Source organism: Gadus morhua, chromosome 21 (assembly GCF_902167405.1).
Source record: "Gadus morhua chromosome 21, gadMor3.0, whole genome shotgun sequence".
In the NCBI taxonomy this organism is placed as follows: Eukaryota; Metazoa; Chordata; class Actinopteri; order Gadiformes; family Gadidae; genus Gadus; species Gadus morhua.
This window is the reverse complement of record NC_044068.1, coordinates 18,383,081-18,398,258: the sequence shown is the minus strand read 5'-3', so window position 1 is coordinate 18,398,258 and position 15,178 is coordinate 18,383,081. Positions and strand designations below refer to the sequence as shown.

General features: G+C 45.2%; 1 protein-coding gene across 1 annotated transcript; it reads right to left on the bottom strand.

Moving 5' to 3' along the window:
* Window positions 1–451: 451 nt before the first annotated feature.
* Window positions 452–12,664, bottom strand: LOC115534704 (single-minded homolog 1-like). Its single transcript, XM_030345862.1, is given in 13 exon segments — window positions 452–2,499; window positions 2,842–3,217; window positions 3,369–3,525; window positions 7,227–7,374; window positions 7,780–7,886; window positions 8,448–8,647; window positions 9,474–9,559; window positions 9,898–10,006; window positions 10,157–10,246; window positions 10,350–10,411; window positions 10,414–10,431; window positions 11,515–11,989; window positions 12,443–12,664. Coding segments are annotated over 12 exon segments (2,226 nt in total). The 5' UTR covers window positions 11,690–11,989; window positions 12,443–12,664; the 3' UTR covers window positions 452–1,801.
* Between the last annotated feature and the right edge of the window lie 2,514 nt (window positions 12,665–15,178).

The following is a 15,178-nucleotide window of genomic DNA, read 5'->3' as shown; positions in this document are numbered from 1 at the left end:
GGAGTGTGTGTGTGTGTGTGTGTGTGTGTGTGTGTGTGTGTGTGTGTGTGTGTGTGTGTGTGTGTGTGTGTGTGTGTGTGTGTGTGTGTGTGTGTGTGTGTGTGTGCTGGGGGTGGGTGTTTGGGGGGTGTAAGTGGTTAAATGTGCAGGTTGAATCATTCTGAGAACACCAGAAGTCATTGATGCAGTCAGCGCTCTCAAATGAGATGCAAACCGTCCGCTGTTTAAAAGGTGAAAGGTCAAATGCAAAAACAGCCTCATGTAAGTATAGTAATTTGCACAATTTACTGTTTATATGCTTCTTTATCCGTGTCAAGGTGGTTGGACCAAACAGGCCAAAAGCAAAGTGTGATGAATTGTTTTAGATTCCTTTTCTTTGTTAGTGTTTTAATACAATATAGCTATTTTATTCGTCCGACAGAAGGAAGATCTGAACACATCAATAGTCAACTTTGTGTCAAGTTAGAAAATGACGGAACCTTTATTTATCCAGGGCAGGCTCACTGGGCCTTAGATTGTGTTTTGGACCGGGCTCTGCTGGCCCCGACATGCTTGTCAAGATTATTATTTTTGGTTGACAGTAGCAGTATTGTATGAGTACAAAAGTTATATTTTTTCCAGATGTGGCTTGCTAATAGAAAACCAATTCACCGACTTTATTTGGATTTTAAAGACATTATTACCAATTTAATAAATAATTTGTTGACCTCTTGTCGAAACAGTCATCATGTAATGATATTTACATCATAAATTAAACCAAATTAAAGCAATTTAACAAACATTGTACATAAAATAATACAGAAAACCAAACAAAACAAACAGAACAAATTCAGAGTGTTTCAAACAATTCTGCGTCTGTGCGTCCTTTACAGTTTAACTTTTATATCAACAATTATTTCCTCCCAACTGCCATGATAAACAAACTACCCTTCCAGAAAAGTCTGAAGGTTCGAGGGGAAAACCTCAAACTATTCCTCTGACCGAAAAGTTAAGGAAACAATGAAGCCAGAAGCTAATGTTGAATGAAACCAAATGCCTTTATTTGAATGGCATGATGGCTTTTTATATATTAAGCTCAGCGCACCTCTTGGCTCTGTCAATTACATTCATTATTTTTGGCTTTGCTCAATCATTAATCTAATCTGATGGCTGTTTTACAAGTAGGCCTACTACTCAAAACAATCAACTTAAAGTAATTCCACAAAAATAAACTCATACTTTACTTTAACATGAATAATGACAACACATACAGAAAACAACAAATTGCCCATTAGACCCACTGACCAATAAATACCAAAAAATACTGACGTCTTCTGATGGTGAAACACTCCTTGCCGTATTGATTTTCATGCGTCAAGCATTCTGCTCTGTGCAATCAGACTGCAGGTGAAGGGGTAAAGAAACAACACATTCTCGTCCTGGCTTTGGAAATTGTGTCCGGAACAGATTAACTCAGAGGACCAATGGAGCGTGACAGGATTGAGACAGAAACCTTGGCTTGATGTTTAACCACACAGAAATTGGCCTTGTGTCACGGACACTCGGAGTACTACTGACGCTACAACTCAGAATGACATGTTCCTGTAAAACAAACCAAACCGCTCTGTGTTTCAACTAAATGTGTAACGGTGGGACAACAACAACGGTGAGAGGGTTACCCCAGTGTACAGGTAGCTTTTTGCAATTTCCTTGTCTTTTTGCTATTCGCATCCAAACCACAGCGTTTAAGGTGTACACAAATACTGCCTTCTCACTGCAACGTCCACTTCTAGACCGGAGCGTCCGTGGGCGTGGCCAGTGGTCAGCTCCCGTTGGTGATGATCACAGAGGTGGCCTTGTGTCCCTGCATCTGGTCCGTCTGCATCCTCATGTGGGAGGCCACGTCGTACTGGACCCCCCCGTAGCCCAGGCCCGAGTAGCCCCGCATGCTGTCCTGCTCGTACAGCTGCTCCAGGGAGTACCCGGTCAGGGCGTAGGCCGGTTGCCTGTCCAGAGTGTGCCGGTCCTGGGCCGCGTAGATCAGCGGGCTGCCCTGGGCCTGGGGGGCGTGGGGGGACAGCTCCGTCTGCATGTAGTCTTTGTTGAGGGACACCCCGTCGGAGCTGGGGCTGCTCAGGCGGGACGCCGATGCGGGGCTGGTGGTGTTTTCGTCGTTGTCGTGGGAACCGGGCGGCTTCCCGCCGTCCCGGTGGAGGAGGCGCTCCGTGGCGGCGTCCATGCCCCCCGCCCCTCCCATGGAGGTCTGCCCCAGGCCCGCGCCCGAGGCGGCGAAGCAGGGGCTGTGGGCTTTGGAGAGGCGTCCCGAGCCGGCGTGCCCCTGCAGGCGGCTCTCCTCCTCTTTGATCATCTGCTGGGTGGCACGGATCAGGGTCTCCATCTTGCTGGGCTCCTGAGGACTGGCCCGGAAGGAGTCGCCGTGGTAACGCTCCCCGGGGTCACTGATGGAACCGCCTCCGTCTGGCGAGCTCCCGATGCTCTCCTCGTCCCAGTGGGTCCGCCCTGATGGGAAGAACGCAGAGGTTAGCTTAACACCTGGAACCGAATGAATCGAATCCTCTAACGTCGCTCCTCAGTGTGTGCCATCCTCTGAACCCATCCTGTGTGAGACATGGATCTATGTGGAAGCCACTCCCAATCCGCTGCTATGAAGCATAAGCTTTGGTAATCGTTTCTTTGTGTGAAGATACAAAATAAGAGTGTCATTTGTGCATAACAGATGGTACTAATTGGCATTTTGGCAAGAAACGGTGTAAACCATTTAGCATGTCTGGTAATAACACCGCTCTGAAAACATGTAGCGGGCCTGGTGGCCGCGGCAGATGGCTGTCGCCGGCCCCTCACCGTGGATGGCGCCGTGGTACGAGGCGAGGTCGTAGCCCTCCCCGCTCTCCCCCGGGGCCTTCGGCAGGGAGAGAACGGAGCGCGTGGCGTCCCACCAGGCCTCCCGGCCCAGCTGGGGGGCACCCAGGAAGTAGCGCCCCCCCTGGCAGCGGGTGCGGTCGCCGGGGGCGTGGCCCTGGGCGTGGGCCAGGTCCTCCTCCGAGAGGTGCAGGCCGTATCCCAGGGGGCCCGAGTCCGGGTACAACCTGTAGGCGCAGGACGCCTCGGACGCCTCCCCGTGGTCCAGCAGGTGCGGGGAGGTGGAGTCTGTCAGAGGGCTGCCTCCCCATTGGCTCTCCTGGTCCGACTCGGAGCGCTCCGGGTTGTAAGCTGAAAACTGTTGGGACAGGTTAATGGCGGTCCCCAGGAGATTGGAGATATTAATCAATGTTTTTACCGGTGAAACACGCGCGGTGGTGAGCTGGGGTCCGGTTCTTAGCCAGGTATCGTGTAATGAGCGTGCTTCATTTAGTGGGATGATTTATTACCTGTGGATAGGGTGATACTCTGGCTTTGGCCTTGGCCTGGATCAGACGGGACTTGGGGGCCTTCCTGTCTTCGGTTTGCGTGTTGGCGTAGGGAAAAGCCGGCTTACTCGGGCTCATTTGGTCCAAAGACAGCTGCATGCCCTTGTACTCAGTTTCCCTATTGAGAAACAAGCAAGAATACAGATGTATGATTATTTTGATATGCTAATGCACGTTTGATCTCGTTCCCTGTCTCGATTCAGGCCGTGATTTATGAGCCTTGATGCGCTTTTGAAGCAGCGCGCTGCCGTACATTCATACGGTTGCACTTCCACATCTGGGAGCTGTTCGGTCTACGGCTGTCTCTGCTGAGTTACAGAACGCTTTCGCTGTAGCAATCAACGGCTAACTGCCTTGCTTAAAGGCACCTTATGGTCGGAAGGATTAGTGTTGCTCACGCCTTTCTTTCCTGGTTCTCCCCCTTTAAATTTGGTGCTTGGTCTTTTTCCCTTTTTGGGCTGCGATCCATCACACAGGGTCAGATCAGCAGCTGTAAACATGGAGATAGAGCGGGTCGTAAAAATAGTAATGACCAAGCCTAGTGGCTAGAAAATACGACATCAATTTGGTCCATCGGCCATAGAATAGTGAAGTTCTACAAATAAGTGGCATATTCAACACAACCGACGATGTCTTGACCAACAGTAAATAAAGATACAATCTCTTTCTCTCCTCAAACGTGAGGACAATGAGGTGTGAACACAACCTTTGCGATAAGCCATCCAGACATTACCCTCCCACTGCTCTGCTCAGAGCCCTGAGAAGTACAGGAGAAAATCCCAGACACCTTGAGTTGAGGTTAATCATTCTCCAACGCTCAGCAACCATTGCCAGCGCACAACATTTGTGTAAGCTTGTGCTTCTTACTCGCGCACGTATACACACCCACACACCCAAACACATGCACACGCACACCAACACACACAAGCACACACATCACACACACACATACACCCACCAACACACCGCACGCACACATACACCCACCAACGCACACACGCACATCAACACACGCGCACACACCGACACACACAAGCACACACACATCAATCCACAGACACAAACTCACACACAGACACCCACCAAACATATCAACCCATGTGCACGCACACACACATCCACCAACACACACGCTAACACACACGCTAACACACACACCAAAGCTCTACTTGTCACCGGCATTCATGTTACGTTCTCCTATCACCGTTTCTGAAAAAGGGCGGCTGCTTTGTTTTCCGACAGATTTATTGCTCTTAATGTGTCCCGTGGCCGTGTGCACACAGCGAGCGGCCGCGGCAGTGACACTTGAATCTGCTGGCCCGCGGCTGACCCCGACACCGGAGAGTGTCCCCACCGAGGGAGCTGAGGAAGGGCTCCCGTGTCAAGCACTGGGCAAACACGGGCCCTATTCTTAACTTATCACGCTCACTGCAGCGCTGCAAACAGCTGCCGCCGCTTCCAGGAGCTCCCGGTGGCCCGCGTCTGACCCCAGGCCACCAGACGATGTAATACTGGCTCTAAATACGACCCTTATGTACGCCCTCGTTTCCACGTGTTTGATCAGCCAATAGCATGCCCCTGTGCTCTGAGCCTTGTTTACTCTTGCAGGTGTAGCAGTGGACGGCAGGACGGGGCCAGGCCGTCCTAGCCGTCCTAGCCGGCCCAGCCGTGCCCCAGGTGACTTATGGTCTCAGCCAATGCGGGTCCCAGTTCGCTTTTTGTGCAAACTCAGCTGTGTTAGCAGAAGTCCCTGTCGGGGTTCAATGTCAGGCCAGCTACAGTCTGGAGTACGCCAGTGGCCTATCTGTGCACTGGGAGCCCAGGGGCACTTATTTAAAGATAGGGGAGGTTGTTTATTTAAATAAAAGAAATCATATTTGTTGAACTTCTCTTTACATCACGATGCCAGTCATCAAATCAAATGCTTTGACCAAAAGTAGAAAAAAGACAGTGTCTGTGTTTGTCTGAGACCTGTAATGAGCCCGCCCAATAATTTAATTCAGCCCGAATGAATTGATTTGATGGCCCACCTGTCTGTCTACCTACCTACCTACCTACCTACCTACCTACCTACCTACCTACCTAACCAGGTCCTGGATGCACACTGCCCTGCACTCACTGCGCAGGACTGGAGTTTCCACAAGGCTAAGTGGACCGAGTGCTGAAGCTAGCGAGCTAGTCATATGTTTGAGAGTTTTTGGGGGGAGATCTCATGGGTGGAGGGAGGATTTTGGCTGAATACTTTCAAAATCGAGCTTACTCTGTCTGGCTGGTAAGACCAAATTGCCTTCCGAGCTTGAAAGGAATCTGATTGGATCAAAGTGGCTCCTTGGGCGAATTACGCGAATTGAGGAATTGCAAGACCAGTGATATCAACAGCTATAATAAGCTGAGTGTGCGGGTGGGTGTGTGTGTCCTCCACATTTATACGCATTAACACTATCATATTTGTTAATAAGGATGTGCATGAACATTTAGGCACGCACACATCCACTTGTGTACACAACGGCGCCACTAGGAATTATGGGTCCACTAAAACAAATTACAGCTGATCCTTTACTCTCGTACCCTTGTGTAACGCCCATATGCTGCTCTGCCGCCACACGGCATCGAAGCTGCATAAAGCTGCAACGGCAATGTATAGCAATGCAGCATGTTGTTCAACCAGATCAGAATAGAGAACTGGACCCTTGACCCATGAATACCGTTACTAATATTTTATGTAATAGAACCAATGACATTCAATCGTTTTGTTTAACTCTTTAAAATGTTGGAACAAATTAATCATGAATGCCTAAGGTAAAATATGTAATCACGACTTAGCAGTTAAACCAGCATACCATTCTTTTATTTGTTGTAGTTTTGATTGGTTAATTATTTGCCTTGTGAATATGAAATACCAGCCGCAAACATTGACAAATATCGGCAAATATTTACGATAACTAATTAATTTGATGCATAAGATAAATCATACAACATTTCTAAATGTAGTGTTTATCTTCTACACATTATTGAGCTGTGAATAAACCATCCCAGTCTCCGGTCAATTCTGCATCGTCGGCACAGTTCACCTTTGCTCCATGCTGAATCGTTTTTGGTTTGATTTTGCTTGTGGAGCTTGATCAACAAGACAAACACACCGAATCCAGCAGCATGTGGATCATCCAACGCGAGCACACCATAGTCCAGTGTGTGCCGCTACTGAAATAGCTATTGATTCCTAATTCGCTCTTTTATTGATTTTTTCTTCCCTCAGACTGCAAATCAATGGTGACTGTATTTTTGATAGGGTTGGACCCTGAGGTTTGTCTAGCGATCTCAGAGGGCCGTGGTGTGCTCTGTGCTCTCATAACACAGGGCTCCTTTAGAAAAGGCTTGTCTAGCATTTCATGGATTTGTAGGGAGAATAGCGAGAAGCAGCAGGATTTCTCCTCTCAGAGCCAGGAGGCTGATATGGTATTACAACCAAGAGGACCGGATTGAGACTTAAACACGGACTGCACAGGGATCACGTGAAACCTTTTTTATGCAGACATAACAAATCAATATTAGTGAACACAATGCAGCCGATGTATGTTAGATTTTCACATCGTCACTGCTCTGCAAGCCCTCAGCAGGCCTTCATTCTCAGATGGCTTAACATGTTTATTCAATGTACTATATATACAGTGTCCAGAAACCCTACCTGAGGTAGCTCCCACAGCAGCCAATCATGTACTGAAGAGGCTACTCTCCAGCTCCAGTTACATCATGAGGAGGCCTATACCTTCTCCTCTCCCATGAATACGAGTGGATGTGCGTTTTCATCAAGACACTTACGTCAGGACGTAGTTGACGCTGACGATGCAGTGTGGGCGGGAGGAGCGGCTGTTGTGGACGATGGTGGCGTAGCTCTGCACCCACACCCAGCCCCCGTGCTTGGCCAGGAAGCGGTAGTACTTTGTGGTCACCTGACCCTTCACCAGCACTACGGTCGGGACAGGAAGTGAGGAACAGGAGGTGAGCTCATGCATCAGGTATGTGTTGACATGGATCTATTTTGTCTAGGACCGTTTCTTTATTGATTTGCGCTGAAAAACGTGGCCATGTCATTTCCGATAATAAAAAACGATTAAGTTGTGTGCCATTTAAGTCGTTATGCTCTAATGAAGATTAGATCGAGGAATGACTACAGAATAAAAAAAAGCATTTAAAATTAAATCACCTTGTAGAATGTGTGAATGAAAAGTTAATGTGTGCTATACATCTGACGTCTGTCTGTGGAAATTATTAACACAAATATTGCTTCCTAATCTAGATTCTCAATGCTTCGGATCCACCCTGTACGTTACTGTGTGGGGGGAGGTGGGTGGTCTGGCTGAGAGACACTCACAGAGGTGGTGTGCACAGCGCAGGTGGAAGGTGTCACAGCTGTGCACGTGGTGGTACAGCGTCTTCTCGATGAGGTCCTGAGGCTCGTAACCAGTCAACTCTGCTACCCTGAGAGAGAGACACCCAGAGAGACAGGGAAGACAGGAGAGAGAGAGAGAGAGAGAGAGAGAGAGAGAGAGAGAGAGATGAGAGAGAGAGAGAGAGAGAGAGAGAGAGAGAGAGGGAGGGGGGTTTCGAGAGAGAGAGAGAGAGAGAGAGAGAGAGAGAGAGAGAGAGAGAGAGAGAGGGGGGAGAGAGGGGGGGGGAGGGAGAGAGAGAGAGAGAGAGAGAGATTAAAATTGGGGTTATGCAGATGACCCCAGCAAATGTAACACAGGCCTATCTTTCAGCATCGCTATGGAAAAGCTCATGATTGCTCAGCCTTTTTTGTGGAAAAATTATTTCAGCCAATGTATTCCTTTCCACAGATGTTTTTTCCATCGCCTTATCTTATAATTGTCCTCAGGTTTCATTAGAGGACGATGTCAGTTGATTTTCCTTGTTTCTCCGGTTTCTTCTAAGAAAAATACATCTCAAGATAGCTGGTAGAGCAATTCTAAATTTAATTTATTGGTAAAAGGAAAAGAGAGAGAATATAAAGGGAGTTGTGTCCGCGCGCTATAGGCCCACCTGGAGTCCAGGAAGATGAGCTTCATGTCCAGGCTGGCTCTGAACATGAACATATTGCTATGCAGTTTGATCTCGGTCACGGCGCTGGGGGGCAGCGAGTGGCCCACCGCCACCAGGCCCACGTTCTGGTAGCAGCCCTCAAACGGGGGCATGTCCAGGCTGTACTGCCGGATCTTAAGGTAGCCGCTGCAGTGGATTACCTTGACGACGGGGAGAGACACACGAGTCACCATTAATACAAAGTAATATGGTGCTTTTATTTTAAGTCCTGTTTCTCAATAATCAACATTGTAAAAAACTACTGACTAAAATATTTTATTACATTTATTGTAATTAAATATGATAATAATATTTTTTTCTTTGATTTTCTTTTTTTAACAACATTTGTTGCCCATGATATGAAGACCTCCCCCGCAGGGCCGCGCGCTCCGCCAATTCATGCACGCAGTTCTAACTCGGCGCGCTCACCGTAAAGCACTTTACGGTGACGACTATAATAATGTAACATAACATGCTCGGGTTTGATATGTATGCTTTATCTGGGATAATTGTTATTGTAATATAATAGAATTTAGGCCCAAAAAAATATTATTTTGGGAGATGATTTGGTGCAATATTAAACATTTATGTTTCCAGGAATTCTATTAAAATGGTTTAGGACACTTTTAAACCCAATTTTTTTTATACGGCAAGTGATGTAGGCTAATATTTTATCAACCTTAAACCGTAAACCGTAACATTGTATAACATTTAGGCCTATAACTGTGTGTGTGTGTGTGTGTGTGTGTGTGTGTGTGTGTGTGTGTGTGTGTGTGTGTGTGTGTGTGTGTGTGTGTGTGTGTTTGCGTGCGTGCGTGCGTGCGTGCGTGCGTGTGTGACTATGGGGTCTTGGGTTGATGGGCGACGTGAGTTTAGTCTCAAATTGGTGGCGTCGGCCTTGCACACTACGGTGTAAGTTCGGCTCTGATATAAACCTTCCAGCTCTTTCATGGGCTCCTTCTATTCTACCAAAGCACCCCTTCCCACCTTGTATCCCCCGCTGGTCAGACCCGCGTTTCTCTTGGCCAGCACGCACTTCATCCGCAGGAAGAACGACCGCTCCACTTCGTATTCTGCAAAAATGAGCATTGTACATTCAAGATCTATCCATCTATCTTTCCATCTTTCCATCTTTCCATCTATCTATCTATCTATCTATCTATCTATCTATCTATCTATCTATCTATCTATCTATCTATCTATCTATCTATCTATCTATCTATCTATCTATCTATCTATATAGATAGCTGACGACCATATATATATATATATATATATATATATATATATATATATATATATATATATATATACTGTATATCCATATATATATTTAATGATTTTTATTTTATCTATATTTTAATTCACGTAGGCCTACGAATAAAGGAAGTGCCTGAGTTGTGAACGTTACCCTGGACGAAATGCGGGTGGTAGGGCTGGTGCGGCGTAAGTACGGCCGTCATCTCGTCGTGGTCCGCCGGGTGGACGTACTCGTAGATGCTGTTCCCGGTCAGCTCTACCTGTGGAGAAGAGCTCTGGTCAGTACAACCTTACGGGCTGTGGGTCGACCTCACATGAACTACAATAGGTCTACAGCGTTTTGCCGTGAAAAACCCCATAAAGGCCTTTAGTTCGAACATAATAAAAGTTAAGATACAAAAAAAACGAACCTGAGACAGTCCCAGATGGACAGAGGCGGTCTCCGAAATGTACATTATCTTCCCATCTGGAGCAACGACGAATATGAATCCGTCCAGTGTCTGAAATGAACGTAAACATGTGATCAATACAATTGTTGAGCCTCAGGGCAAAATTACCAATCACCGGGACATGAGATGCAGGCCTATAATAGCAGGCCTCTACCTGCAGTAGATGGGAGCCCAGCTCGCGGCCAACGTTGTCCAGAGACCTCGACCGGCTCGTGAAGCCCACGCCTCCCCCAGACCTGCGATTGGTGGAATAAAAAAATTAAAAAGATATTTCTAACTAAATGATGATATGGTATTTAATTCAGTACATAATAAGAAAACAAAATAAATGTTATGCAATATTGTATCTAAATGTATTGTATTGTCTATTATTTCATTACATTATATTTTCTCCGATGCCTTTAGAATAATTAATGAAGGCCTCTAAGACTGTAACCTACTTAGTAATTAGACAATTTTTTTCTTTAGAAATACGTATTTATACTATTTAATTATTTACTGTTGAAGTTAACTAAAGGGGTCCATAATTCAAGAAATGTTATCAATCCATTTTTTCCGAATGTATTTTCATTCTATTTTTCTAAACTCGCACACTTTCCCACTTGCCCTATTATGGCGTATAGAATGAGAAAATGGTATTTATACGTAATTAATGATTTGCAAAAAGGCTGCTTATTAACCTTGTAGTTTTGAAGCTCTAATAAAACATTGTTTTAATAGGCCTACTTGAGGCTACTAAGTTCTATAATAATGAGTATTATTAATACTATTAGTATTACTATGATTATTATTATTATTATTATTATTATTATTATTATTATTATTATTGTGAGTTATATATGTCTTAATGATAGGCCTATATAAAAAACGATTCATAATTAATTAGGCTAGATAAACCTTAATTTGTAAGAGGTTTGGAGTTGATCAATTAAAACGAGGCTGATATAATTGTTATTACCTAGCAATAGGCTATATAATATATATAGATATGTGTTGTGAAAATTCATCGCCTAATCAGGCCCAATGCCCGGGCTTTTGTTATTTTTGAGAAATCGTCGTGATGTCCCTATTCATTTAAGAAATTGTATTATAATACATTTTGATCTATTTGTATTTTGAATGTCTCCTGTTTCCTTAATTTAAAAAATAATAGATATATCTATATATGTATGCATCTTATAACACCTTCGCAATAGACAGGTCCAAATCTATGTCCAGGGTCACCTAGGCCCAGCTATTAGACCTATGAGACGAATAGGCCCGTTCTTCAGATGTTAAACCGCAGTCCTCCTATATCAGGCGAACCAAAAGAAGCTTACCCTGGGGGAAAACTATCCTCATCTTCAGGTAGCTGGTAGTCAGTCGGATGATGGAGGCTTTGTCCAGCTGGGACGTGATGGCCGAGGGAAGAGGTAACATTTTAGCCAGCTCATAAAATTCACTGTTCTCCTTTTCCCTTCTAGTCCTTGCGGCCGTTTTGGATTTCTCCTTCATGACGCCTCTCTTCCAGGTCTCTCTCCTCTGTATCTGCGGGTCCCGACGGGGATGGATTACAAGACGATGATGGATGTCCCTCCACGATGCCTCCTTGTCATGTTTTTTTCAGGTGGGGTTGCTCACAAAGTTTTAGTTTTTTTTTACTTTCAAAACCAAATATTATAAATGTGTTTAATCCCAAAGAAACGGATATTCCGGGTGGTCCTGTCGGTTACAGGTCGAAAGTCCTGCGGTCAGAACAGTTGAAGTCGGAGTTAAAAAGCCAAGAGGTCCTCCATGCTGCCAGTCGACCATGACCTGGAAAAGAAAAACCGTTAAAGGGTAATGTTTGGAAAATATATTTCACAAGACGTCCCTAGTTTTATTCCAAATGTATTGCGTGTAGGCTAGGCCTATTCCAAAAACGGACAAAATCAACCAGTCGACTCAATGTAGTCCATAATAAACATACTTAATTTGTATAAGTTGTCAGCAATAACCAACCTCTTTAACACACATATAATGGCCAACTTTAGTATTTGGTTCAATGCAGACCTCGATGGCCATTCAGGAGGAATTGTTCTATGGACTAAATCTAAAGGCCTGCCTCTGCTCACACATTACACCGATGATAATCCACTACATTGAATCAGAAACACCAGGCCTGTAGTAAACATATGCCTTCATAGCCTGGGCTCAGCCTATAGGACACAGCGTCACAACAAGTGTTTAACATACTGCGTTTTACAATCAACTATATTTCGGACTTACTGAATCGATCCCATAGCACATCCACTCAGGTCACCCGCTGGGAATGTCACCTGTCTCTGAGTTCACCGTGTCCCGTGTCCGTCAGTCTGGGCTCGAGCTCCTCCTAGAATTCCACCTGGAAAGGGAAGCGGAACGCGCGCTGCATGCACCTCTCCAAATTAAGGCGCGCAATGAGTGGACGTCGTGTCCGAGCGCCGTCTTCCAACTATCTCTCTCTCTCTCTCTCTCTCTCTCTCTCTCTCTCTCTCTCTCTCCCTTTCTCCCTCGCCTCGTCTCATTCTCTCTCACTCTCTCTGGAGTTGCTCAAGTCCCGCCCACTGTCTACTTCGCTCTTATTGGCCTAAGAGGCGGAAAGAGACTAGCTCATTGGACAATCTTGGGAGAAACAAACGCGAGGCTGTGAAGATGTGCGGGAGCTGAGGTTCAGACGTCCACCTCTCTGACCTGAACAACAGGTAGCCTACCACAAGGCAGCAGGAAAATAGAAAATGTAGAGGAAGAAAAATAAAACGGGGGTAGGGAAAGCTTAGGGAAAAAATGTTAAGTTTTACTTTTAAACCTCTCTCCACCTCTTTGAGACTCAATTACGCTTTTTTAACATAGCTTGTTACTTCTCCATGCTATGTCTTCTCTTATAAACAGATCTAATGTCCTTTCCTCTCGATCTTCAGCATCTCGTGGACTACAGTCGGTGGGGTAGGGGCCCCGGCGGCTCCGAGCTAGGGCCAGTCGGTCGCCGGTTCTTTCGTTAACAGATGTGTAGTTTAACACATAGTGTTAAAATAGGTTTCCAGTGTAAATTACTATTCACTGCCACGTGGCTCACGTTTTTATAATTATATTTTCTTGATCACGACGACATGTATAAGCGCGCACACAAACGCACACACACACACACACACACACACACACACACACACACACACACACACACACACACACACATACACGCACACACACACGCACACACACACACACACACACACACACACACACACACACACACACACACACACACACACACACACACACACACATACACACACACGCACACACGTACACAAACACACGCGTGAATTTCGCGCAATGTTGTTCCATCCTCGCGCGTCTGTGTATCCATCTGTTGATGTCGACGCGCCGGTAGACGTTTTGTTTCAGTCCAACGTGTCCACTACCACGTTTATATTGAACCAATGCATTCAATAAATCAAACATGAGAAAAATACATGTTTCTGTCACATAGAAAAATAAGTCAAGATCGTCTAAGTTTAAATTATTTAATATAATTAAATAAAAAAAAATATTTTAGAATTTGATCAACAATATGATGACATCCACATATCATAGTAAACGTATCTTAGTTTGTAAATCATTTGAGCCTGGCTCATTTCAAATGTAAACAACAATGAATCGCTGGAATTATATAATAAATATTACATCATATTATACATTAAGTATGTGGACAATAAGAACATTACTGTTAGCCTTATTTTTCATTTTATTGCTAATTGTCAGGGGCGAGGGGGATTTGAAATGAAATTATAATTATTAAATAAACAATATTATTACGATTTTTCATTATCTTATGATTTTCTCTCTACAGTTTTCTGTATGTCTTTATTTATGTGTATTTTCTCTATAAAATTTGGAATCAAAACGTTGAAGATGTCGCAGTGGTATCGAATAAAATCGTGAATTCAAACGAGAGTTATTCGCGTCTGAGTCTCCGCCATAGATGAATTTGGTATCCGTCGAACATATTTATCCGAGGATTAATTTCCATTGTGTGAATCAGATGAAAGCGCCGCGGTGCATGTAGTTTCTTAATTAGTTATCCAGGCGGCGCTCAGCTGGGGATCGTAGAGAACAGCGCAGCGGGCACGTGGACGGGGGCGCGGGGGCGCGGACGCACGGCGCAACGGTGAGACTGTCTCTCTCATTACGCACACAATTAGCTCTCAAATTGATGCTGCATCCTGCCATAATTGGAGTTCCTCTTGCTGCCCGGGAGTAGCTCTCTCTCTCTCACTCAGCAACTGTGTGTGTGTGTGTGTGTGTGTGTGTGTGTGTGTGTGTGTGTGTGTGTGTGTGTGTGTGTGTGTGTGTGTGTGTGTGTGTGTGTGTGTGTGTGTGTCTGTGTCTGTGTCTGTGTGTGTGGCTGCGCATGTGCGTGTGTTGAATGCATTTTTTTAAAGGACTTGTGTGTTTAGTGTGGACCTTTGGCCATATGGTAACTTCCTTTGGATTGGTTGATTTCCAATGCAGCAACAATAACAACAATGCGAAGCGCAGGGGATAACATGTCCTTTCCATTAGAGTAACTGTCGCGTGGCAGCAAACATGCAATCCATAACATGGGATTGCTTTGACAACACCGCTGCTATTAGGCTTTTGAAGCCTAACCTCAAACTCGCGGCGTGCTGGAGCCGAATATCTCCGCAACGAACCCCTCTGCACGGGCCCAAATCTCCTTTTATTTTTATTTGTGCAATTGAAAGACTTATAATTAGTGTTTTCAGCCATTCCAATGGCTTATTCGATAATTCAATTGTATTTCATACCACTAATAGATTATTACAAAATGTCTTCAAAAATGCACGATGTAGAGGATGAACAACAAAAGGCAACCCTAATATCTGCAGTAAATCAATCCCCTTCTTCTAGACAAGGCCCGCCTCTTCCTCTTGATAGTGTAAACGACAGCCCATCGCACACTGGTAAACAGGAAGTGATGTC